The following is a 26017-nucleotide window of genomic DNA, read 5'->3' as shown; positions in this document are numbered from 1 at the left end:
GTATTAATGCTGCTTCATAAAAGTATTAATGTGGTCCTTCTGCATATATTAAGCATGTTCCACTGAGAACAAAACAAATTTTTTCCTTTATTTCGTGACAAAATTTGCCCCTAAAATGCTGTTTATAAGACTTCATAGTTTTACTCTTCTCATGTATTATAAATATCTTTATCTTCTAATACAGAAATGTTAATGTGTTTTATTTTTTAAGGTGCTTGCCTTTTGTGTGCAGTGAATTAATATTTAAAATTTGTTGAATTCCCATAATGTATGTTGCCTTCAAGGATCTTAGTGTAGCTTTGTTCCTACTTAAGGATTCTTGAAAATTAATAATTTACAATGTATAATGTACTCTTAAAAGTGTTTATGAGTAAGTAGTACACGTTGATGTTTTTTCTGAGCTCTGCATCTGTCAGTAGCACCAGTTGTATTCTTTTGAACACTTCATCTTCCAACAGGGACATAGAGTAGGAAAGAATATTCAATTTGCCTAATGGAGATCAGGAAAAGTAGTTTCATAAGAAAAGATATGTTGTACTCTGTATGTTGAACTTTATGAAGAATAGTGTAGTGAATTCCAGTAGGAAGGAGGGTACTGAGGCCTGGTAGTATCAGCAGACCTTTATATGATGAAGTTTTGGATGTTTTAGGAAATTCAGAAAGGATTTATGTTAACAGTTATGAACTTTATCCTATAATTGACTGGAAATTGTAGACTGATTAACACATTTACATATGAGTGAAATCTACTTTATTAAGGCTGGATAAATATTCTCTTCATTGTTTTTAATGCTTTTCTTTGTAGACACGGTCTTGCTATGTTGCTGAGGCTGGCATCAAAATGCCTGGCCTCAGTCAAGCATCTTGAAAAGCTGGGGCTACTGGTTTATGCCACTTTGCCTGGCTTAATACTTTTTAATGAATTTTATTCTTTGTGGTATTGGAACTTGAACCTAAGGCCTATTGTATATTTGGCAAGCACTGTGTCATTGAGCTATATCCCAGCACAGTCCTTTTGTAAGGAATGATTTTAGAAATCCCAGGCGTGAGATCAAGTCAGGACCAACAAAGGAACTTGGGCTTGAGACACTGTGATAAGTCTATCAGTGGTGGCCCACCTGTGGCACGTGTGCTGCAGCAGGCACACTGAGCCACCTCTGTTGGTCTGTAAGCCCAAATGTATGAGTTGTTTTTTCTAAATTAAAACCTCAGTATTCAAGTTTAATTACAGAGTTGGCACTTTGTGATAAATAAGTAGGTTTTGGGTTGCAGTTTGGACACTCATTGTCTAAAAGGTTCAGTGTCACTTTTAGGCAAACGATTATTTACATCTATAACTACATATCAGTATATGTTCATGCAAAGTATTTGAGCATATACTGACCCCTTTCATAGTTTCTGATTTTAGTCCAAAAACCCACACAGCATTTGATCGTCACGTCTATAAATATCCTCCAATCTGTTGAGTTCCTCAGTTACAGATTTTCATAACCTTGACTCAAGAGTATTGGTCATTTATTTTACATAATGTTCCTTAAATTAGAGTATAGGCACTAAAACGTATGCATTATTAGAGTTTATACATTTTTCATAGGAATACCACAAAAGAGACACTAAGCCCTTCCTCCTCAGTACATCATATCCAAGTTTTATAGTATTGGTATATCTTTCTGCTGGAGCCAGTTGGTTTATTCCCTGGTTAAGGTGCTTTTGCTAGGTTTCTTCGCTGTCAAATTAGCAGTCTTCCTATTCTGATAACTATCTCATGGGAAGATAATATGCAAATATTCTGTTACTTAAAATTTCATTTACAATTTTATCATGTAGGTTTTTCCTACAACAATTATTGTTTGTTTTTAAGTGTGGTGATATTTTAAGTGTTTTTTGCATTTATTGGAATTCTGTTAGCAGTTATTCCACCTCTCCTTTATATCAGAACTTGTTTATATTGAAATGGATGCATGGATACTGGTTTTATTCTATGGGTTATAATCAATTACTTTTTGGGAGGCGGGTACCAGGGATCATACTCGGGACTTTACACTTCTGAGGCAGGCAGCAGAACCACTGAGCTAAATCCCTAGCCCTTAGTCAATTATTTTTATCCACTTGTTCCAGTTGTCTCTTCTGTGGACACTGAGAACTGTTTCAGGGTGGCTTCTTAACATCCTTTCAACAAGTTGCCTTCAGTTTTTGAATATTCACTTCCTAACACTTGATGTTCCTAGTTCATTTTATATTATGTCTGCTGTAGCTGTGGCTGTTTATTGGACAGCAATGTTGTTTTTAAAAACAGTGTCTGATAGGGCTGGGGATTTAGCTCAATGGTTCTGCTGTCTGCCTCGCAAGTGCAAGGACCTGAGTTGGATCTCTGGTACCATCCCCTCCAAAAAAATAGTATCTGATAACTAGTTATGCCCCTTGCTACTTTTGTCATTGTGTCCAGTATTTCTGAACATATAAAGCTAGGAAATATGCATGTGCTCATGCATACATATATCCCATATGTTTATCTTAAAAATCATGAGACTGGTCCTGGTGGCAAACTCCTCTAATCCTAGCACTCTGAAGGCTGAGGCAGGAAGATTGCTGTGAGTTGGAAGCTGGCCTGGACTAGATAATAAGTTCAAACCCAGCCTGAACTACATAGCAAGACCTTGTCTCAAAAACAAGACAAAACAAAACAAAAAAATCATGAGTTCATTCCAGGCCAAAACAGCCTTTCCCTTTCCTTGGTGATAATTACTTGTTCAGTCCCTGTATCCAGTTTCATAACTCACACCCAATGAGAAATAAATTTAGTAACTAGAGCACAGCATTTGTGTAGAGTATATTAGCTCTTATCAAAACACTTTTTTGATATTGAATTAGTTTTTTACTCCTTTCATTGTAATTGATAGCTTTTTAATAAAAACAGTGCTATAATCTAAAAGAGATACAAAAAGGTATGGCTCATGTTACCTTATTTCCATTTTTCTCTTCCTTACATCTATTCCCTATGTATTTTTGTATTACCCTTTCTTACGCAGACATGAGCAAACACACGGATACTTTGTGTATTCCCTCCTTGGATATTTTTTTAAGGCTAGATTCAAAATTGATAGGGGGGTGGTGGGGGTGGTTGTTGTGTTTTTTGTTTTGTTTTGTTTTGGTTTTTTGAGACAGGGTCTCACTATGTAGTTGAGACTGATGCTTGCTTCTATGCTTGTTGACAAGTAAGTAAATGTCATGATTTGTAAACATTCCAAGGAAAATTCTTCATACCATTGATTAAGGAATCAGTTTTAGAAGCATTAAGTTATTTGAGCTCTCTTTTTTCTTAATAATATTCACTGCTATGAATATTATATGAATATCTCAAAGTAGGTATTGGTGAACCTCTGAATTTCTCCTGGGTCCGTTGTAATTTCACCTTTTTTCATTCCTAATTGCATAGATTTGGGGCTTTTATTTCCTTTTTTGGATAAGGTTGGCTAAGGATTTGTTGATTTTATTTATTCTTTCGTTTTTGTACCAGGGATCAAACTTGGGACCTTGCGCTTGTGAGGCAGGCAGCAGAACTACTGAGCTAAATCGCCAGCCCTTATTTATTCTTTCGGAAAACTAATTCCTTGCTTCTTTGATTGTTTTGTTGTTTTGTTTTTTGGGTTTTTTTGTTTTGTTTTGTTTTGGGGTTTTTTTTTTGGTATCATTTTCTTTGTCTCCGTTGCATTGATTTCTGATCTGATCGTTATAGTTTCCTCCCTTGTATGAGCTTTGGGTTTGTCTTGCTCTTCTTTTTCTAGAACCTTAAGGTTCTGCATTAGGTTGTTTGAAGAATCACTTTCTTGAATTTCACCAGTCACCGGTGGTGATGAGTGGTACATTGGCTTGACAAGAGTTTTGGAATAGAGGATAAAGGGGTGGGGGGTGGGTGGATACCAAGAAATACTTGGCCTGCAGCATTTAATACTGGCTAATTAAGCCCTTTAAATCAGAGCCAGGTATGGCGGCACTTCCCTGCAGTCCCATCTACTGAGAAGCTGAGGCAAGAAGATCAAACACTTGAGGTCAGCCTGGGCAACTTGGTGAGACTGTCTCAAAATAAAGAAGGGCTAGGGATGTAGCTCAGCTCAGAAATACTTGCCTAGCATGCGTGAATCTCTAGGTTCAATCCCCAACATCTTTTTTTTGGTACCAGGGATTGGACTCAGATCCTTACGCTTGTAAGGCAGGTAGCAGAACCACTGAGCTAAATCCCCTGGCTCCCAACATCTTTATAAAATGAAACAACATGAAAAAACATTTTTTAAATGAGCTATGGATTAATAAGCTGATATGATGTACAAGATTGCTTTGTGACTGGTTATTTATTTAGATTCTAGGTGACTCTTTTCAACAATTGGTAAATATAAACATCAGGTTTAGGAGACATTGGATTTGTAATAGTATTATGCTGGCTAAAGTTTAAAAGTAGATTTTCTTCTGTCATTAACCTGTGGACATGGGAAAGTGAAACACATGTCCCCTGTTTTACATATGCAGAAATTGCCCATTTTACAGATGCAGAGAATGAAACCAGATAAATAAGTTGGTGGAAGCAGAATTTTCAGAACTTTGCCAGTCCCTGTTTAGTACAGTTTCCTGGCCATAGAGCTAATCACAGAAATGACTGGTATACTGTATATAGGCCAACAATATTTTAGTGGTTTTAAGCAATACCATGTTGAGTATGATTGATGTGGGGGGCTTGAGACATGAAATAATTCATACAGATTCAAAAACTTAATTTAAGCCTAGAATAAAAGTTGAATTATTGTCACCCAGTTAGCTTTTTTCACTTTTAGTTTGTCAGAATTAAAAATAAAAGCTCACAGAAACTGAGCGGTTTTCAAGCCAAATAAATGCGTTACATTTTTTTTTTAATGGTATTTCAAGCAGATGTGACAGAGCATTAGTTGAATGACTGCAAGAGGTACATAATATACATGTCTTACGGGTAAATTTTAATTTATTGTGCATATGTGTGTGCCTGTTTTTACTTCTTTGCTTTCTCTACCATTTGATAAAATAAATATAGCAGATACTGGTTCTTTGACCCCAGAAGAAGATAACCTCCTCAATCTGTCATCTAGTTTTTCTTTGTCACAATTAGTCTGGTTAAGAGGATGGAGTAATGAATCAGATGCTTAGTTTATATGACCAGCGTACTTGAATCTCATAACTGTGTTGATCATTTTGTGCAGTACACCTGGCCCTTTCAGGAAAAACAGTTCAGCAGCCCTCTTTGCTATCTCTTAAGATTACTCTAAAAAGTAATCCCTTGGAAGCCTGCTGTAGTGAGAAGGGGATTACAGAAGCCAAGATTACCATAATTTTGACAGTATTGATTAATAAAAATATTTGTGATACCTTAATTACTAAGGCTTAATAGATGTACAGAGTGTCTGACAAGGAACACATTTTCCCAGAGTACACTTGTTGTAGTTTACTTTATATGACCTAACTGTTTATAAATGTTGATCTGGCTTGTGGATAATCTGTAGTAAGTCATTTAAACTATCTTTCTAATCTGTTGTACTTTCTTGATACTTGTCTGTGGCTTGTTTGGAAATGCTTTGGTATTTTTCTTCAGGATTGTGAAGATCTAAAAGTTCAGCAATACTTAAAAATAGGATTTTCTCAAGAAATTGATTGGTCTTGGAAACACACTGGTAGCTTTTATAGAAAGAACTTCAGGACATCCCAAAGCTAACAAAGATTACAGCTTTTCTGTGGTACAGTGGACCCCTGACTTATGAACTCAATTTTTTTGCAAATTGGTTGTAAGTCAAGACTATTTTCCCCAAAAGAAATAATGGAAATATCCATAATGCATTCCAAACATCCCAGAGCACCCTTTAACAAACCTTTTATTGGATAATTATGTAATTTACCAGAAACACCGATAATTTTCCTAAAAAGTTATAAAATGTGCCTAATTAACCAGAAATAACAATTTCATACCACGCTCACCATTCAAGTTGACATCTTTGGCTTGCAGGAAGGGAGGGTGAAATTGAGGTGGCTATTGTTTGGAAGGAGAGTCCCCTTCCATAAGAACAGCAGGAGTTTGGCTCTCTGGTGTCCTTTCTCTCCGTGGGAGAGCCTGCTGCGCACTACGACCTGCTTCTGGCTCACTAGGTCTCAACCTTTTCAGAACTAAAAACTGGTCTACGGTTGTGTGTTTCTGTCTTTTTTCTTTTATAAGAGTAGGAAAAGTTTATTAAGGGAAAGAAAGCTTGAGTCTAAGAGAGACAGAAGGGGAACTGGAAAGTGGTTTGCCTGCCCGCCCCACTTCCCAAAGATGTTCTGTAGAGCCAAGCCATGTGATGAGGGGGTTACAAAGTGGGACAAAACCATAAGGCCCAACGGAAAATTACAAGGTGGGCATGAGGTGGGGCAAAACCATGACCAACCAATAAGATTACAAGTACAGTCATTCAGGTAATATTGATTAAATGGGAGAAGCAAGTCACATAGCAAGCATACAAGGATTTTCAGTAAGGGTGGGGGTCAGGGATATTTCCTGGAAAGGCTGGATTAAGACCTTGTCCCCCCCAACCCAGGTGATTGATACCTATTTAGAATATCATTCACTGCTATTCATCCCCAGTGGAAGCACAGGATATAGTAGTTTCTCTCCTTTTACAATTCTGGCTACAGTGAATGTTGGCTCCTTGCTGTGTTGGCTTCTTGAGGGCTGCCCTGTCTGGCTGCCTACAAGATATCTAATTAAGTTACCTGTCTGCAGTATTCCCCACTCTGAAGAAGTACCCCTAACTGCTCTGAGTGGGGAAAGGGCTAAAACAGCTCTGGTTACTTCCAGCTGAAGAAGGGTGATAGTTGTGATCAGCAGTTAGAGATACTCTACAGAGGGTCTATCTAAAGTCCTTCGGTAGGCTCCTGGCATTGTCATCTTGGTAGCTTCATAGCTTTAAGTCTGGAGTAGACAAAGCCAAAGAAACAGTTAAGAACGCAGGGGCCAAATTATAAGGTCAGCAGGATTGTGAATATAGCCCACAAAGAGGATAAGGAAAAGGTACAGGGAACTTCAAAATCCAACATAGAAGTCATATTGTGTAGTTTATCAAGATCCTGGTAAAAGAAGTCCAGCACATTTGTCATTGGTTCCATCTGTGTGACCGCTTGGAATTTGGCAGCCTCTAAGCAAAAATAAGCAAAACTTTTAAGAAATTAAGAGTATGCATAATCTAAGCGTGAGCATACTAGAATGAAAGGGCAGGTTGGGGAGAAAGTCACACTTAAAAATTGAAATAGTGATTGAACCTGCTGGCCTTAGATTCTTTCATTGATAGAGGTTATCTATAAGTCTAATACTTTGTTATGTCTCTCTAGTTTTAGCTATAAGAGAATTTGAAGAACAAACTTCGCTAAGAAATATAAAACTCTAGCTGAGCTCTTACAAATTTTACCGTAATTTTTTCCTAATGATCCATGACCGTGGGTCAGCTACTGGTAGAAATGGAAATTGCCAGAAGGGGTAATTAACTGGAGCCTCTTTTTACATCCAGCTTTATTATTATGGTACTGTTTTATACCTCTTTTAGTTATTCTTTTCTTCTGGATGTTTTAAGACCAAGTTAAAGTGAGATCTGTGTCAATCAACATGAACCTCTTGCTCTGTCTATCAAGGTCAGTTAAGTCTCTTCAGATATTATTTTGGAACCATTTATAGAGCTTCTCAGCTCGTTTCAGTGTCAGCCATCAAGATAGTTCATGGCCTTACTTGACCATGTTGCTTTCAGTGAAAGCGTGGGAAGCCGGGCGTGATGGCACAGGCCTGTAATCCCAGCACTTGGGAGGTTGAGACAGGAGAATCGCTGTGAGTTAGAGACCAGCCTGGGCTACATAGTGAGTTCCAAGTCAGTCTCAACTACATAGTGAGACCCTGTCTCAAAAAAAAAGCATGGGAGACTTTTCCCTCTTGGTGACCCTCCTTTGGACACAGTGCAATTGTCCTCTGGTGTCCAGCATTCTTCTTGCTCAGGAGGTTGGGTGACTTTACCAAAGATGTGTTAGGATCCTGTAAGAAAGGTTTCTTTGTGTTCTGGTCTTGTTGACCTTGAGGGTCTAGGGCCAAAGTATTGGCAGTCCTCTCATCCTAGTTACCTTTCTAGGTTTTGGTCTCCAAATTTTATTTGTTGAACACCCAGAAGAGAAGATCAGTGACATCGGTAGTGCAGTAGGAGCAGTGAGCTTAATATTATAATTTTGTCAAGACATTAAGTACTTTGAAGTGTAAAGCACAGTTAGAGGGGTTGTTGTTTCTCATCAACCATGGTTGTTCTAGTATTTGAATCCTTGAAGAATGTTAACAGACAACAGCTATATATTATAGAGAAACTTAAGATCAAGAGCCACACAGTATTTTAGCATGACAATCATTGACATTTTCTTTGTAACACATGTTCATCTTAGTATGGAATAGTCTTTCAGTCATACACCTCCATCTGATCCCAAGATATTAAATGACATAAAGAAAACTTTTGTTACCTTAGAAGGATGCCATCTAAAGAGAACATACATATTGTCCTATAAATGTACCTTAGGAGTGCATAATGTCCAACCTCTAATTTTAGTGTGTGACATTGTTTTGCCTGTTTGGTGACTTAGCAGCCCTAAGCTTGGTGACACAAAACATAACATCACTTAAGTTTTTAAGAAAACTTATTTGACTGGTTATCTCATACTGGCTTGACATGTATCTCTTATCACTAGTAGCTGGAATGCAGGAAAGTTAGATACCTGCGTCAAAAAGATCATTGCCATAAGCAGTATACTAGTTGAATATCCAGAAGGCGTGAATAGATACACCATGAAATAACAATGAATATCAGTTACATGAAACCCTTTGTCCTTTAATTTTGTTGTATACCAAGAGCATTCTAAATAAAACCTTGTTTTCCCATAGAAAGCAGCCATTTGACCATGACCAATATATACATATCACAATAATGTGTTTAGCAATGTATTTCCCACAAGGCCATGGAAATTATTGGGGTCCCCTTTGCGAACAAAGGCTGAAATAAAGTTTTCCAGGCAGCCACTCCTTTATTTACTAAGGGGATTCTTGTCCAGTAGTTTTCCTAAGCCCAAGAGTCTTTTTTATCTTAACAAATTTTTAGATGACCTATGAGAACCAGATCATAACAATTAACACATTATTTTTGACCAATGAAAGATTCTTGAGTTATATATGGACAACAATGTGTACTATATTTGTAAAACCAGTTGACATTATTTGAATCATCTGGCAATCTGGGGGAAGCATGTCTTTAGTGACATTATCTGTAAGCCAGTTATAGAGTTACAGCCAAATAATCTTTTAAAATGCAAAATGAGGGCCGGGGATTTAGCTCAGTGGTTCTGCTGCCTGCCTTGCAAGCACAAGGACCCAAGTTCGATCCCCAGTAGCAAAAAAATAATAATAAAATAAAATAAAAATGCAAAATGCCAAAAGAAAGCACAAACAAAACCACTGTATATGTTGTAACAAATTGGACAGACACATACATACATACACAAGACAACATTTTACAAACTAGAGTGCACTCGGGTGTATTTGGCCAAGTTGAATTACAATAACTTTTATAATTTTTTGGTTTATGACTATAAATAAGACTAGTCAGATCTTTGTAGAGTAATTAACAGAGATCTCTTATAATAAGAATCAGAAGGAATAAAAATCTATACCTGTCAAAGCAAAAACAGTTTTAAGATGGGCCCTATGGTGAGTTTATCTGACTGGAATACCAAGCTGCACAAGTTTCTCATGGTTGATTTTGTAGCCAGTTGTTTGATAGCCACATATAGTTGTTCCCTCTAAAGGGGCAGACTGTTACAAGTAATTCTAACTGTCTCCAGTGGGGGTCCACTCAGGCCAGATGTACATGTAGAAGAGATTAGGTGGCGCTCTTTGGAGCTCAGTATGAATTCCATGCAGTGAGGGAAGACCTGCCAAGGCTCCAACCTGCTGTGCTGCAGATGCCTACCTGTGAGTGTTTTTTCCATTTTGAAAAGAAACAAAGGGAAAGAAGGCATTTCCGTCTGTCTTGCTTGTTCCGTGCCCAATCTGAGGTGTCCCTTAGACTTTATCCTGTCCAATGCCAGTGGTGACAGACTAGAGGTGCAAGGAAGTAGCCAGAGCCAGGTTAGCTGTTTTTGTTATTCTTTAATTTCACCTGAGGGCTGAAAGACAGATAAATCTGGACTAAAACTTACATTTAGTCTTCAAGAGTTTCGGGATTAAGCCTAGACCAGTTTTCTGTATGGCTCAGAAATAAGTGATGGTCAGTTTAAGGGTTCTAGGAAAGGGAAGCTCACCATTCTGGAAGCTTTCTCTTGAAATCCAGCAGCCATAGAGGAGGGGAGTACCTTGAATTAAATACTGTTGAGAATGTCATTATTTCTCAGAGGCAGGGTAGTGGAGAAGGGACAGAAGAGTGCCTTTAAGTATGGCTCAAAAACTAAATCTTAACCATCTCAGGTATAGGAGGATAATTAAGATTAGGGATTTTTCCAGAATGGATCTGCAATCTTTAGCAAAACATCTCTGTTGACAAAGGCTATGACCGACTCCAATTGCATTGCCAAGCAGGAAATTAAAACAGTAGTCAAAGAACCTGAATGGCTGCTTTTTTACCTCTTGAAAGAGGGTGAAAGTGATCTAATTATATTGTTTAGGGCTTTTCTTCTTAAATAAATTATTTTGAATCTTTAATATCTAATTTATGGCTGAAATACCTAAGCTGTTAAGTAGCTCCCTGATCTTGTAGAAAATTCCCAAAGCCAAGTCTTCCTTTTTATTAACGTAAAACTGAAATGGTATCCTGTAGGCAGGTTCTTAGAAGTGCTTGTTTGAGCTTCTGGAATTCAGTCTGGGAACTAGGTACCCAAGTTAAAATATGGCATCTTTTGGGTTTTTCTACAAACTGTTAGATGGGTCACACAATCTCACTATATGCTGCTATCTAAAAGCATCAAAGGCCAGAATTTATGAAACAAAACCAGAATCTATGAAACAAGTTACCATCTATGAAGTAAAAAGACTAAAATTAGAACCTATGAAAGAAAACTCTTAGCTCTGACCAGTAAACTTGGTGGAACCTCCAAAATGATAATGGGAGGAAGAGATTGTAACCCTCAAACCTGCTAGATACCTGAAATGTGAGTCCATGTTCTCTAAAATTGAAGAATGAATTCTAAGAACAATGGAGATTGAAAGTAGGAAAAATTTGGGCTGGGGATTTAGCTCAGTATTCCTGCCGCCTGCCTCAAAAGAGCAAGGTCTGGAGTTCGATCCCTGGTACCAGAAAAGAGAGAGGGAGGGAGGAGAGGAAAAATTTATTGGGGGAAAGAAATCTGTCTAAGAGAGACAGAAGGGGGACCAGAAAGTGGGTTGCCCCTTTAACACTGTTCTGTAGTGTGGCATGACGTTGTTAAGCACGTGAATGTAACCATTGGCTTTTTCTCTGTCTGGGTGGGTCTTCCCTACAAATGTTTGTAGCTCTCTTCATTTTTTCAGGATTTCCTATATTTCAGAAGAACTTTGCTGCACTGATTGTTGATACTCCCCCTCCTCTTCGGAAAGCTCCTCAGCTGCCATTCTCTGTTGCTCAGCTGGGAGTTGCTGAAGTTCCTCTGTTCAGTTCCTCTGAGTGTTCTTCTCCCAGTTCCTCAGCATCACCACTGTCCACCTGCAAGCCTGTGTGCTCTGCTGTGGTGACTGTCATCAACTACGGGGTTAATTGAAGGCTCAGGCTCCTCTACACAGCCTTCAAAGTCTCTCTCCTTTATGATTTTAGGCCACACTTTCTTCCAGGCAGTTCTCAGTGTCCTTAGACATTGGCCCAGGATTTCTCAATTAACCCCACACAGGAAAGGATGCTGTAATGTTTCTTCCAGAACTCAGCTTAAATCTGTATCTGGAAGCACTTGAGGAACAATTCCTTCGTATATAGCTTCTTAAAGTTAGCTGTAACCTGCTGAACCATAGGCTGCAGTAGAGGAGTTTTATTAGGTGAATGGAACTTGACTGAGAGCCATGGAAATTCTTCAGCCAGTTCTGCTTGAGTGGTAAACCTTTGTCCTCTAGATAGTTCTTAACAGTAGGACAGAAAGCCTCCCTTATCCACTCAAGAAAAAGTACTCTTATTACCCAAGCTTTTGCATTAGATCTCCACATGACCCCTATCCTATCATGGCTGTGTGTACTGAACACTCTAGAGGTCTCAGAGTGATAAACCAAGGGAGGCTTTATCTTGGGATCACAACTTGCATTGGCGCATAACAGTAAGGTTGACCTATCCTTCATAGGCTTGTGGCCTGGCATTTTCTTCTCTTCCTGGGTAATGTATAAAAAGGTCAGTTGCATCACTGTTGAAAACTTGATGAGAGCAAAAGCTGTTTCTCTATGTCATCATTTCAAAGTGGTATATGTAATTTTCAGCAGCCCTTCTATCAATACTGTGTGCTTCACCATACCTAGTTATGCTACAAACCCCAGTGCTTGCTTTGAAATTGTGAAGCTGGGCCAGGAATTTAGTTCAATGGCGCCATGCCTACCTGGCAAGTGCAAGGTCCTGAGTTCAATCCCCAGTACTTAAATAAATAAATAAATAAATAAATAATAAAATTGTGGAATTACAACAAGATCACCACTCTCACATTTCCCCACAATTTCTTTCTTTTGGATTGCGATTGCTTGCTTTTACTTTCCCTCCCTCTGCTCTTGTTCTAGCTTTTTTGGGCCATTTTGATAGCAATAATCATAGTGATTATGTAAAGCACTGACCGAAATCACATCCACAAACACATACATTTGACACTATACTTTGCTATTTACAAGCAGCTGGCTTAAGTTAAAACTAAAACCCAAGTTGTTTGTATGTGAGGGCAGTTGTGACTCAAGGGTCCACTGTATTTCAACAATTCTAGAAGCAGTGAATAGCTGCATTTGCATATTACCCATCCCTCAGAAAGGACATACGATTGATACTCAGAGCTGCTTGTCCCTGTTGAGCCTAGTAAATATATAATTTGATTTCAGTACTGAGATTCAAACTTTTACATGCTCTTACACCTCTCCATAATATTTCATGTATTTGATTTATATAGTTTAAAGACAGTCGTGTAATTAGATTCATTTGAGATTTTAATTTTGTTCTATCAAAGAATAATGTATATTATATACGTGTAAACAAAAAATTCACATTTCCTACTAGTTACCTTGATACTGATATTACTCTATCCTTCTTTACCTTTAGTTAAAGTTTCATGTTATTATGTAATTATTTTGCTAAATTTCTGTTCCATGGAATTGTTGGGGTAGTTTTTCCTGTTAGTAGGCCTTTACTACATATAGACTGATAAAATATTGAGGGTTTTCCTTTCCCCAAGCAAAGTGAATTTTCTTGATTATTTTTCCTCAGTCACACAGATTTTGCTTTGTTTTCAAATTAGTCATCAGAAATTTTAGGGGCTTTGTAGAATTGAAATTAGGCTGCTTTCATACAGGAATATAGTTGAGTAAATGTTGATGTGTTTTGTTTTTCTTATTTAGATTGAGTCTGTTTCTCAGCCACTGGAAAACCATGGTCCCCCTGTTGGTCATATTTCAGAGTCATTGTCTACCAAATCATGTGGCGCACTGAGACCTGTTAATGGAGTTATTAACACGTAAGTTTTTTCCATTTTACTTCTTGCACTCAACAGCTTATAAAAGGTAATTTTACAGCTTTTAGGTATTTCCAGCTAGGATGATTTAAAGAAGCAGAAACCTTAACACCTATTAAAATTCTGCATGCCTGCTACTATAGCAAGTGTATTCATGTTTTCCCCTTTTATCTTCCATGGCCTAAAAGGGAGTAGGCATGGAGAGAATCAGAAGGTCCTATAGTATTGTATGTCATCATTATTATCATAATCTTGGAGGAATTCATCAAAGAAGCTTACATATACAGTTTGGCTCTAGGAAAGATTGGCTCCCCAATGGTTGTTACAAGTGGATAATACGTACACATCCCTAGAATTCAAAGTTCAGAGGAGCAGTGATTATAAAACAACCTATTAACATTTGTGGAGTTTATAGTTTTCTTTCCAGTTGCAGTTTTTTTCTAGGCTTTCTTTAGTCATTTCTGTTGTATAAGAAAACTTAGTTATGATAATTTGAGTTTACTTATGGCCCTTCCACTTTTCAGGCATAATAGAGTGATGTACACCTAAAACATTATGAATAATTGCAGATATAGCATGCATACTTAGATTAATAGATGTTGATATCCCAAGGTCAACCAGCTTCTAAAGAATACTTGTTTATGTTGTGAAATTGCAAACAGAGAAGTTTGAACTAGTATGAAGAGGCTCTGTTTCCTGTATTTTCCGAGTAGCATATGCTCTTCCTTCCCCTCTGTAGTCTTCAGCCTGTCTTGGCAGACCATGTTCCATGTGACAGCTCTGATGCCGAGGAGCAATTGCATAAAAAGCAACGACTGAATCTAGTTTCTTCATCTGATGGCACTTGTGTGGCGGCCCGAACACGTCCTGTATTGAGCTGTAAGAAACGGAGGCTTGTTCGACCCAACAGCATCGTTCCTCTTTCCAAGAAGGTCAGTACCAGTAAGACTTGGTCATTGTCAAGCAGTGAACCAAGTGTTCACATAGTGGGATTAGTCTCTTATCAGCTTTGGAAAACTAATGTTTTCCCAACTTGGCTAACCATTAGGGTTTCCCTGGGGAGCTTTAAAAATTACTAGATTCTTAGAGATCCTGATTCAGTTATTCTAGTATTTTTAAAACTTTGGTTCCTAGGACTTTAAAAATACTAGGTTTCCCAGAGACTCAGTGTGGCTTTTCTAGAATTGGAGCTGAAAATAAAAACCCTAGAAAGCTCTTTGGTGACTTCCAGCCTGGTTTGGAAGCTACTAAACTTTAAAATAGAAATGGGAGAGACCGAAAGTTTTTAATCCATTTATGACAAAGGTTGAAATATTTTGAATTTTTACGTGAAATACATACATGTTTTGTAGAAAAATTCAAGGAACCAAAATTTGAAGAGGAAAATTTTCATTATGTTCCATTGTTCTGGGTGTTCCAAAAATGATACACTAGGGATAAAAGGATTAAGTATCGCCATCAACACTTTGAAGGAGAGTGTGCTTTCTTACCTGCACTGTTTTCATGGAAAATGGCAGGGTTGAATGCTTTAAAAAGAATTTCCATTAAATTTGCTGAATTGATGTTACTATTTATCTTAACAAAGAAAATGGAGATTAATTCACAACCACAGGGGTACTTTTGATTGCTGATTCTTCAAATAGCAGAGTTGGCTTTTGTTTTGAGCTAATGAAAGAATTCTCCAATAAAATAAGAACTATACAGTAGTTAAGAGCATTTACTTTGGAAATTATAAATGAGTTTAAATCACGGCACTGCCACTTTGGAGTATGTTCAAGTCACCCCATCCCTGCCCCTCACCAAAGTCTCAGAGATCTCATACAGTTGATGGAAGAGTAAATGAAGTGTGTGTGACATGCATACACATTCATCTGGCCAATAAGTTTCTAATACCAAGTGGCTATGACTATCCCCTGTGACTTTGTGGTTTTTTTTTGTTCATTCACTAAATACTGAACTACCCAAAATGCCAAAAAAATGAGCTAATCTGTTGTAGGCACTGGGAATACAGTACTAAACAAATCTTTTCTCATCATAAAATAGAACAGAAAACAAATCAATAATTAACTTTTGTTGGATATGTCCTGTAGCCTTAGGTAGGGGGTCCAAAAGATGCAACAGAGGGAGCTAGTACTAGAGATATGAACATTAGTCATTTAGATATTCCAAGGGTTAGGAGTATGAAAGATGAGGAACAGTCTGAAAAAGAGTGACAAGTGGAAGGAAAATCAGGAGAGTGTGGTATAAAGGCAAAGAAAGTGTTTTACAGAGAAAGAAGGGAATTAGTTGTGCCTGAATCTGTAAATAGGTGGAATAAGATGAAGGCTGACTGGACCAGAGTTGTTGGAGATCTTGTTGAAAAGTTTTAGTGGAAAGAGTGAAAACTTGGTTGGAGTGGTTGGATTCAGGAGAGAATGGAACAGAATGAATCAAGGGAACCATTATAGAAAATACTTGAAAGAGAACCTGTTTGACGGATCGAGGATCCTAAAAGAGTTAGTGTAACAAGAGGGGTATAAAGAGTTAATGGAGCCATTCATATTTGGAAAATTAATTTTTGATTTTTGGTTGCTTTATTCTAATATGCAGTTAGTAGTATGACTCTGCCATGATCTTTCTTAAAGGAAAGTATTGTGAGAATTGATTCTTAGTACCATTTCCCTCTTGTCATCTCATAATACCTGAAATACCAACATTCTGTATCAGAAACAGAAGTTAAGCTATTTGACAGAATCTCTCGACTTTTTATTAATTCGTATACATTTCAGCATTTTTCTAACAGATTGAAGAGTTGATAACAAGAAAGCAAGAAACCAGTATGTTACTGTCAATTGTTAGGAAGTAGCTTTTTGTCATGTCCTTGTTGTTTATAGCTCAGAATGCTTTGGTGTACACACATACACACAACCTCATGAAAACTAGTGTTCTTCTTCTGTATTGGCAATTTCTGAATTATGGACAGCCTCCTCCTGTATTTTTTTCTATATAATCTGTGACGTAATGAACCTTCTGATCCATGCATAAAAGCTTAGGTACTTTAAGTATTATGTACAAGTACAAATTCCCTATGACGAATATGATCAATATATGTGACAAATATGAACTAATAAAAAAATAAAGTTAAAACAGTTGAGATCACTGGGCGTCGTGGCGCACACCTGTAATCCCAGCACTCAGGAGGCTGAGGCAGGAGGATCACTGTGAGTTCAAGACCAGCCTGATCTACATAGTGAGTTCCAGGTCAGTCTCAACTACATAGTGAGACCATGTCTCAAAAAAAAAAAACCACTTGAGTCAAGGAGTAGGCATAAAACTAAAGATTCTTTGGTTCCAGTGCTAGTTTCTAGAATAGAATCATCCTGTCTCATTCACAAGTAAGCTGCATGAAGCCAGGCATGGTAGTCCACGCCTGTAATCCCAGCACTCGAGAGGCTGAGGCAGGAGGATCTCTGTGAGTTTGAGACCAGCCTGGGCTACATGTGAGTTCCAGGTCAGTCTCAACTGCATAGTGAGACCTTGTCTCAACACCCCCCCCAAAAAAGATAGTAAGATGCATGAAAAATAAGAAAAGTAAATTGACTTTAGGAAGTAGAAATGCTGGTGTTCTGCCAAGCTTGGAGACAAATGCCATTTCCTCTGTCTTGGTTGCTTACTGTGTCTCATGTAGTTCTTTGTTTGTGTGTACCGTCAGTGGTATTTGTTTGTCCACCATGTTCCAGGTATTTGTGGGGGCGGCCAATTCCACTGGTGAACAAAACCAAACCCTTCCCTTTATGGGGCTCACTCCGAATGGCACAGGTAGATAACAAAAAATTTAACAGACATTTTCTGATATTGCTCAATGGCAGGGAATTCATTTGATGTAAGATTTGCCTTCTAGTTTCTGAATAAGATGTTTTTTCAGAATTATATATTTCTTGATTGATCAAATTACCTTTGGCACCCCATCCTCCCCCATGTTCAGTGCTGGTATATTTACCAACGTGCAGAATATTTTAAAAATATGCTAAGTATCAATATTATTGCTTCACCTAACATTTAAAATTATCTGTACTGTATTCTAGAACCAATACTGTAAACCACAATTTAAGTAACTCAGCTACTTTGTCTTTAAAGGACTCTGTATGTAAACTTACCTGAAATGCATCTGCTGTCTTACATTTGAGATGTGCATTTAATAAATGTACATTTCTGGAAGATTTTTTTTTTTTGTACTGGGGATCAGACTCAGGACCTTGTACTTGCAAGGCAGGCATGGTGCCACTGAGCTAAATCCCCAGCCCTGTAGCACATTTCATTTTGCCCTAAAAGACTGTTTTTATATAATTGGTAGGTCTTAAAATCCATGTTAGAACAAAAGATTCAATAAGATCAACTTATTGGAGATACATGGAAATGAGACTTAATGGTAAAATACATATATACACACACACACACACACACACACACACACACACACACATACACATACAATGTTGAGTGCCATAAATATTGATGTGAATTTTAGCCTCTTAAGTTTTAAACTTTTGACAGGAAAGTGTGTTGTAAGCTAATTTTTGGAAGATTTGTTGGAGAATAGATTGGCACAAGAGAGACTGAAAGCAAAAATAGTTAATTAATAGTAATAATCCTGAAGGAAGTAGTAGTCTGTAGTGCTGCACTAAAACCCTGGAAATACAATAGATTTTAAAGGTAGTTCTATGGAGTAATCACTAGGGTGTGGTAAGTGAATATGTTAGAGTTGGGAGGACAGGGGTTTTGAGAATGGGAGAATGACACTACCTTTTGTGTAGCACAATTTTATTGTAATAAGATCACAAGTTCCCTATATTGCTATTTATTGTGTATTTCATCACTTAAGGAGTCTGGAATGATAGATACAATATTTAAGTCAGTGAAGAAACTCATACACGTGGAAAAAATGTTGAAATGCATGGTGTAATGTTATCTTCTGGTCTGTCGTTTCAATGAGGTGTAGATGGTTATATCTTAATCTAGACATTAAATATTGAAATGAATAAATTTTAAAGATAAGTTTAGCTCCAATATAGGGTTGCTAATTAGTTTTCAAGTGAAATGATTGTGTAAATTAAACAGTTCATAGTACAAATAATTTTAGAAAGAAAGAATTCTTATTTTGTTTTACTGTGCTTTGTTTTACTTTGGACCAATGGAAAGTTATATGTATTCAGTCAGCACTGGGAGCCACTAGTGTTTTAGAAATGAAGGGTTGGAAAGGCTGGGATTTTTTTGTTGTTTTTGTTATGGTATCCAGCAGAACAATTAACGTTCATGTTAATCACTAACATCAGAAATTTTTGGACTGCCCTTAAGAGCATTTCTTTATAAATTTTTTTCTGGTACCAGGGGTTGAACTCAGGATATAAATTTTTTAAAGTAGTATTTTCTCACAGATTACTTGGCACTGTTCTGCTGATTTTAGCATTTTACTCTGTGTTGGAATATCACTGTGTCTTGGGAGGATCACTCCATTGTCTTAATGTTAACATTGTAGAATTACTTCCGTTTTAAGTTTGTCTTGCCTTCATTAATCTTGTCAACTGTTTTTCTGTTTTATTGGTTATTTTAAAGATCAGCTCTTAGCTGTTAATTCATTCCTCTTACCTTTGTTCTTTATTAGAATGCTTATTTATTTTGCTTGTTTTGTTTTGTTTGAGACAGGGTCTCACTGTGTAGTTCAGACTGGCCTTAAACTCACTATGTACACTAGGTTGGCCTGGAATACTCAGTGGTCCTCCTGTCTCAGCCTCCCAAGTGCTGGAATTACAGGCATGTGCCACCACACTTGGTTTATTTGTTCTTACATACTTGTAAAAGCATTTATTTTTTTTGAATTTTCTTTTGAGTGCAGGTTTTGATGGCAGTCCACACTTTTTTTTTTTTTTTTTTTTTTTTTTGTACTGGGAATCACACTCAGGGCCTCAGGCTTTCCAGACAGGTTCTGTGCCACTGAGCTACATCCCCAGCCCCAGCCCACAAATCTGATCAGTGTTTTTCTCTAAGAATTAAGAATTGAATATCTGTGGAGCCAAATGAAGTAGCACACACCTGTAATCCCAGTGATTCGGGAGACTGAGGCAGGATGACTACAAGTTTAGGACTAGACTTGGTAGTTTAGTGAGCTCAATTGCTTGTTTTATTTTTAAACCCTTTGTTAGTAATTTTTAAAGCATCTTTGTCCGAGTGTTATTTCTGTACATTATGCTTATATTTCTGATGTATTATATTAACACTTTGAATTTTTCATTTGGATCTATTGAATAGAGTTTTATGTCATACTATCTTAGTCACATACACACTGTGTGTGTGTGTGTGTAGTTTCTCTCACCCATTTCCAGTGTTATGGTGGTTTTTGTTTATTTTTATCTTGGCTTTTTTGAGATTGGGTCTCACTATGTAGTCCAGAGTGGCTCTTGAACAGTTATCCAGTGCTGGGATTATAGGTGTGCACCCTGTTATCAGATATCTCCTCCTAAAGATGGTTTGCCAGTTAAACAGTATTGGGTTTGGGGTTGCTTGCCTCTTTCTGGAGTTGGATTCCAGGTTATTCTCATCTCGAACAAAGAATTGAACAAAACGAGCAAAAAGCGGTGCCAAAGTTTATTTGAAAAAGTGAAGTAGTGAGGGAGAGACAGGCTCTGCAGAGTGAGCTTGGTCTAAGTGGAAAAGAAAAGCAAGATGAAAGTACAGTCTGGAGGATATAGGACAGGTCATGAAAAAAGCCATGATACCAAGCTTTTCTTGGGACCTGTGTCCTTTTATACTGTCCAGATTTAAAGGAAACCCAGAAGAACGGCATATGCCTTCTGAGAGAGGTGGTGCTGGGATTCCACGCCTTAGGGTGACATCACGTCTAGGCATCCTATTGAAAGCCTGTTAGAATTCTCAAGAGAAGTGTTCGTGCAGGACTTCGGAAACAGTTCTGTGGGGAACAGGAGCCATGTTTTCCCGTAGTAGTCTTGTGATTGCTGGACCATGAAAGCATTTGTTTATAATACAGTTTCTCTTTAGCTCCTCAAGAGGCCACATGAATTTTAAGTGTCAAAATTTTAGCACTGGCAGGGTGAATTTGGAACCCTTAACCAGAACACAGGTTAGAGCTTGGCTTTCAGTTTCTTTGTATTTAGCTTCTTTGTCACTTCCCTGACTGGATTGTCCAAGATTGTTTTTTGTGATCCTGGGAATTGAACTCTGGACCATCCCCACCCTCCCTTCTTTTTTTCTTTTGTTTCTTTAAATCTTCAGATAGGGTCTTGCTGAATTGCCTGTGGTGTCCCTGAACTTGCAGTCTTCCTGCTGCAGCCTCCTGAGTCCTGGGATTACATATATTCATCACCTTTCCCAACTAAAACTTGTAAACTGCCCTGATTTTGAATTCATAGAAACTTCAGCTGAGTTGCAAATCAGTATTTTAAATTCATAATGTAAAGTATATCAGAAGCCAAGTATGTTGACATAGTTATTAAAATATACTTTTGTGGTATAATTTGTACTTCTTTTTAGACAAATAAGATTTAGCAGCAAAGGTAGTAACAGTTTAGAAGTCTTGATGAATATATAAAGGTATTTCTGAAATATGTTTTCACTGTTATATGACGGGTGAATAAGTTTGGAGAGTACATTGTACCATATTTACTGTTAATGTTTTATAAAAGATGTTAGAGTTACAGGTCTTTTAAAGGAGAAAGTCTTTAGTTTTGTTTCTTCAGTCTTTTTTGACTGGGAAGCCTTTTAAAAGGGAATAAATAAGCATAATCGTGATCTAGGATTCCAAGAGAAACATTTTAGAAAAACTTTGTGCTTTGTAATAATATCTTTGTACATTATGTTTGTGCCTTTGGCAGTACTAAAATAAAAAATTTCAAAAAGAAACTTTTACCAACAATTCTGAAATTATGGCTGGGTATAGAAGATGTTCATAAATATACTAGAATAAATAGAAGATATAGAAATTTTATAACATTTTTTCATTATTTAATGCCCTCACCTTTATATTTTAACTGCTATTCTGTCCCCATACAGTTTTGATTTTAAGTTGCAAATACATATTGTGTTTGTCCTTGGTGTTTTGTATTGCTGAGTATTGAATCCAGCACTTTACACATGCTAGTCAAGCACTGGGTCATGTCCCCAGCCCTACGTATTTGTTCGGAGCATCACTCAGGCAGCATGTTTGTTTATGTACTGACTATCCAGAGCACTGCTCGGCCAGGTGTCATTTCAGCCAGTTGTTTCTTGTATTGAATAAATTTGACAAAGTAGTTTTCATATTTCTGTAATTATGAAAGATTTAATTTTTGATCATCTTGTATTTAAATAATTGAACTAGTAAGTGATTAATATCAACAGCATTTGGTGTTTTATGTGTCACATATGAAATTAGGCTATACTTTTTTTAACCATTCCACAGTCAGTTTTTAGTATTTTATACAAGCAGCTAAGAACATGTGACACAGATTTCAGAATTTCTCCGTCTCATTCTATTTATCATCTTTGAATACTTACTTGCAGCTCTACTTTCTAAAGACTCTTTACCAAGATAGAATGGTCTGATACTGTTACTAATTCTGGTGTACTGCCAGTTTAGGCTTTTTAAAGATTGAAGTAGGCAATGTCTCAACCATAATTACATGTGATGTTTCCCATTATTGTATTTAATATTATCAAAGACTAGACTATTCATATTTCCAAGATTTTAAAGTTTAACTGAATCAGATCTGGATTAAGAGCCCTGAATTCCAGTGAGTTTTATGTCTGGTTTACAAGTTTCTCCTTTTGCTTGAAATTTAAACATTTTTATGATATGTTTAGCTGTGGTTTCCTTTGTATTTTCTTTCTCCTTGGGTTTTGTAGAGCTTCTTAAATTTGTGCTTTGGTATTTTTTTAACCAGTTTTCACACAGATTAGCTATTATCTCTTCAGATATTACTTTGTTTTATTTTTTATTCCCCAGCAAGGCTCTGATTAAATTTACATTATCAGAGTGCCGTGTGTACACTTAACATTTTGTTGTATTTTTTTCTTGTGTTCCTTGCTTAAACTCTTTTTAACCAGTATACCACTTCATTTATTGTGACTCTTCTGTTACATTTATGTCACCTATTATGGTCTTAACAGTGCCCACACCCTGAGCTTTATCCCTAGCCATTTTAAATTTTTATTTTAAGGAAGAGTCTCAGTTGCTAAGTTGCCCACGTTGGGCTCAAATTTGGAATCATCCTGCCTCAGCTGGCAAACACCTGGCTTGATTTTGTTTTTATATATTTAAGAACTTTTGCAATCTTAATTATTTTCTCCATATTTTCCTAAACCTATTTGTTTTTAGATCCTGACTGCCACCTCCAAAATCTAGGGGACTGGAGTCTTTGTTTTTCTTGTGTTTTATATCATTTGTTTTCATTGGTTTGGATGATGTATATCTTTAAATTTGTAGAAGCTCTGATAATAATTTTTTCCACGAGCCTTCCCCTTCCCCTGCTAGGCATATATTGTGTTGGCTAAAAAAACAAACTTTTTGGGGGGCTGAGCTGAGTTTTAGCTGGGTTAGAGTTTGGATGAAGCTCTTACCACTTCTGCTTTATTCTTCAGACAGTTCATTCTTAGGACAATAACCATATTTCCCATGCCTGCTGATAGGTTGACCAATGCCCTTCCTTCCCTTAGCATATCTGGAACTCTGGTCTCTGTTAAAGTGAGATTGCTGTGCTGGGGGGTAGCTCAGTGGCAGAGCACTTGACTGGCACGCCCCAACCAAAGCACTGGGTTTGGTCCCCATGACAGCTGAATAATGCGGGGAAGGTGCCAGAAGCTCCTCTTTTAGAGGCTTTCTGTGTAGCTTCTCAGACTCCTGATCTTCACAGCTTCACAGTCCACCTTGTGAGGACGAGTGCCTGATACAGTGTCATGGTCAGTTTCTTGTCCTTTCTTTTTATGTTGCTCAGCCCTTTATCCCTATGAAAACACCAAACACTGCTCATTTGTTTTCCCAAAAGTAGCCCTCTACTGAGCAGTAAGCATCTTTTCAAGAATATCTTGACAAAGATATCTGCAAAACGCAGCAGGTGTAGCATATAAGCTCACTTCCGTGGTTTTTTCCTTCCTGCAATCCTGGCCACGAAATACTGTCATTAATCTGGCTTTTCTAGTTCTCAGTGAGAGTGTTGGTTTGCCCTGAAGTATTTATCATATTCCTTATAATTTATTTGTGGAGATTACAGGGCTATTTATCCCTTAGTTTCCTGTGGTCTGTATTTTCCTGACTATATCCCGGTAGTGTTATTTTTTTGGCTCTTGGCATATCTAGCAATTATTGGGTGCTGGACGTGTAATTTTGTGTGATTGTACTATCTTCCTTTAAAGAGGCTTTGTTTTGTTGACAGGTCTTTTCTTTATTTAATAGTTTAGCTCCACAACCAGAAAGGAAGGTACTTTTGGGATCTTACTTGAATGCTCCATGTCACTTAGCTCTGGAAACTATTTAGGTTAAAGCTTCCCAGTTACTCTTTGCCTCACTTACTCTTGTGCTTTTTAGTATTCACTAACACTCAAGAGAATCTCATGAAAATTTCTGGAGCTTGCATTATCAATTATACAATTTGGATCTTATGGATCTTATTTACACTTTTAGTTTTCACACCAGAGAAACTATATGCTATTTACACATGTGTGTCCTATTGATTTCACTTAAGAGTATGGCCTCAATATGCATCCAATTTCCTATGAATGACTCTAGTTTCTCATTGTTTGTGGCTGAGTAGTACTCCATTTTATAGAAAACCCACGTCCTTTATCCAGTCTCTGGTTGATGGGCAGTTGGGCAATTTCCAAGTTTTAGCTTTTACAAAACTGGGCCACTATAAACCTGGATGCACATATATTGTTGTGGCATAATTCTTTTAATTCTTTTGGGAAGATACCCAGCAAGAGAATGGCTAGGTCAAATGGGACCTCTAATCCTAGTTTTTTGAGATCTCTCCATACTGATTTCCAATCCAAAAATTGGCATGAAAAATGAACAGACATTTCTCAGAAAAGAAGAAACATGAAAAGATGTTTAGCATCACTGGTCATTCAAGAGATGCAAATGAAAACAACGCTGAGATTGTACCTCACTCCAGAAAGAGTGGCCCCTATCAAGAAATCAACCAGTAACAAGTGCTAGTGGGATTGTGGGGAAAAAAGAACCCTTCTCAACTGTTGGTGGGAGTGTAGACTGGTGGAACCACTATGGAAATCGGTACGAAGCTCTTTTTTTGTATAGCATCTTCCTTGAGAATTCTGTCTTGCATTTTCCAGTTTCCTTAACTTCTTAGTGTTCATCCCTGAGAGTTTGTTTCCTCCACTCATGAAGCCCCCTCCATCCTTCTCTGCTTAGAATTCCACTTTATGCTTTGCATCCTACAATGTCCTTCTGGCATGAAAATCAGAGCCATATGATTTTTATTCCTCATGAGATGCAGTCATTTAGAAGTTTATAATCTGAGGCCGGGGATTTAGCTCAGTGGTGCTGCCACCTGCCTTGCAAGCAGATCCTGAATTCAATCCCTGATACCAAAAAAATGAGTGTGTCTCAGGCTTAAACCTAAAATTACACTGACTGCAGCATTGATTAGCTAAAAGCAAGGGCAAATAGGAGGGCCAGTTGAAAAGCTATTGAAGAAACCCATATTGGAAAAGATAGTAACTTGTACAGGGTGATTGTTGAGGTGGAATGAAGTGGTCAGATTCATTTACATTCAGATGCATTTAGAGGGTTGGAGCCAAATGGATTTCATGATTGGATAATAGGGTATTATAAAAAGAAAGGAAGGCACACATGGTGATGCTTGCCTGTAATCCCAGCACTCATACTGAGACAGGAAGATTGGTGAGTTTGAGGCCAGCCTGGACTACATAGCGAGACTCTATGGAAGGAAGGAGGAGGTAGGGAGGCAGGCAGGCAGGGGGAGTTAGTTCCTTTATTCCCACATCATCATTTTAATTGAATCTCTGTTCTCTGATGTTATCAAAGACTTTGTGAAGGCTAGTCTGAGCCCTTTTACATGCTTTTTAGATAAACATTTTTAATTCCCTGGTTAGATGCAGTATAAAAATACAATTAAACACTATAGAATTATAAACATGTATAATATACCAAATGAGAGCCCTCTATAATCTGTACCTACATGATAACCATATCAATAGTTTTGTGCAGTTGATTTTTTCTCTACGCACTATAAATTTTTATTTAAATGATAATGCTATGTCAAGTTTTTTTTTTTTTTTTTTTTGAATTACAAGC

The 26017-nt window shown here is 37.4% G+C and overlaps 1 protein-coding gene across 4 annotated transcripts in view; it reads left to right on the top strand.

The window, feature by feature from the left end:
- The window catches only part of Kansl1 (KAT8 regulatory NSL complex subunit 1), a 176232-nt gene that overhangs the window by 129367 nt on the left and 20848 nt on the right, over window positions 1–26017 (top strand). For all 4 annotated transcript variants that reach the window (XM_010637479.3, XM_010637478.3, XM_010637477.3 and 1 more), the window contains 2 exons: window positions 13604–13719; window positions 14456–14648. In XM_010637479.3, the coding sequence (XP_010635781.1) occupies window positions 13604–13719; window positions 14456–14648 (309 nt within the window). The remainder of the gene's footprint in view (window positions 1–13603; window positions 13720–14455; window positions 14649–26017) is intronic.

The sequence above is a fragment of the Fukomys damarensis genome, unplaced genomic scaffold (assembly GCF_012274545.1).
Source record: "Fukomys damarensis isolate Sample0158 unplaced genomic scaffold, DMR_v1.0_HiC HiC_scaffold_23, whole genome shotgun sequence".
Classification (NCBI taxonomy): domain Eukaryota; kingdom Metazoa; phylum Chordata; class Mammalia; order Rodentia; family Bathyergidae; genus Fukomys; species Fukomys damarensis.
This window is presented reverse-complemented; position numbering and strand designations above follow the sequence as displayed.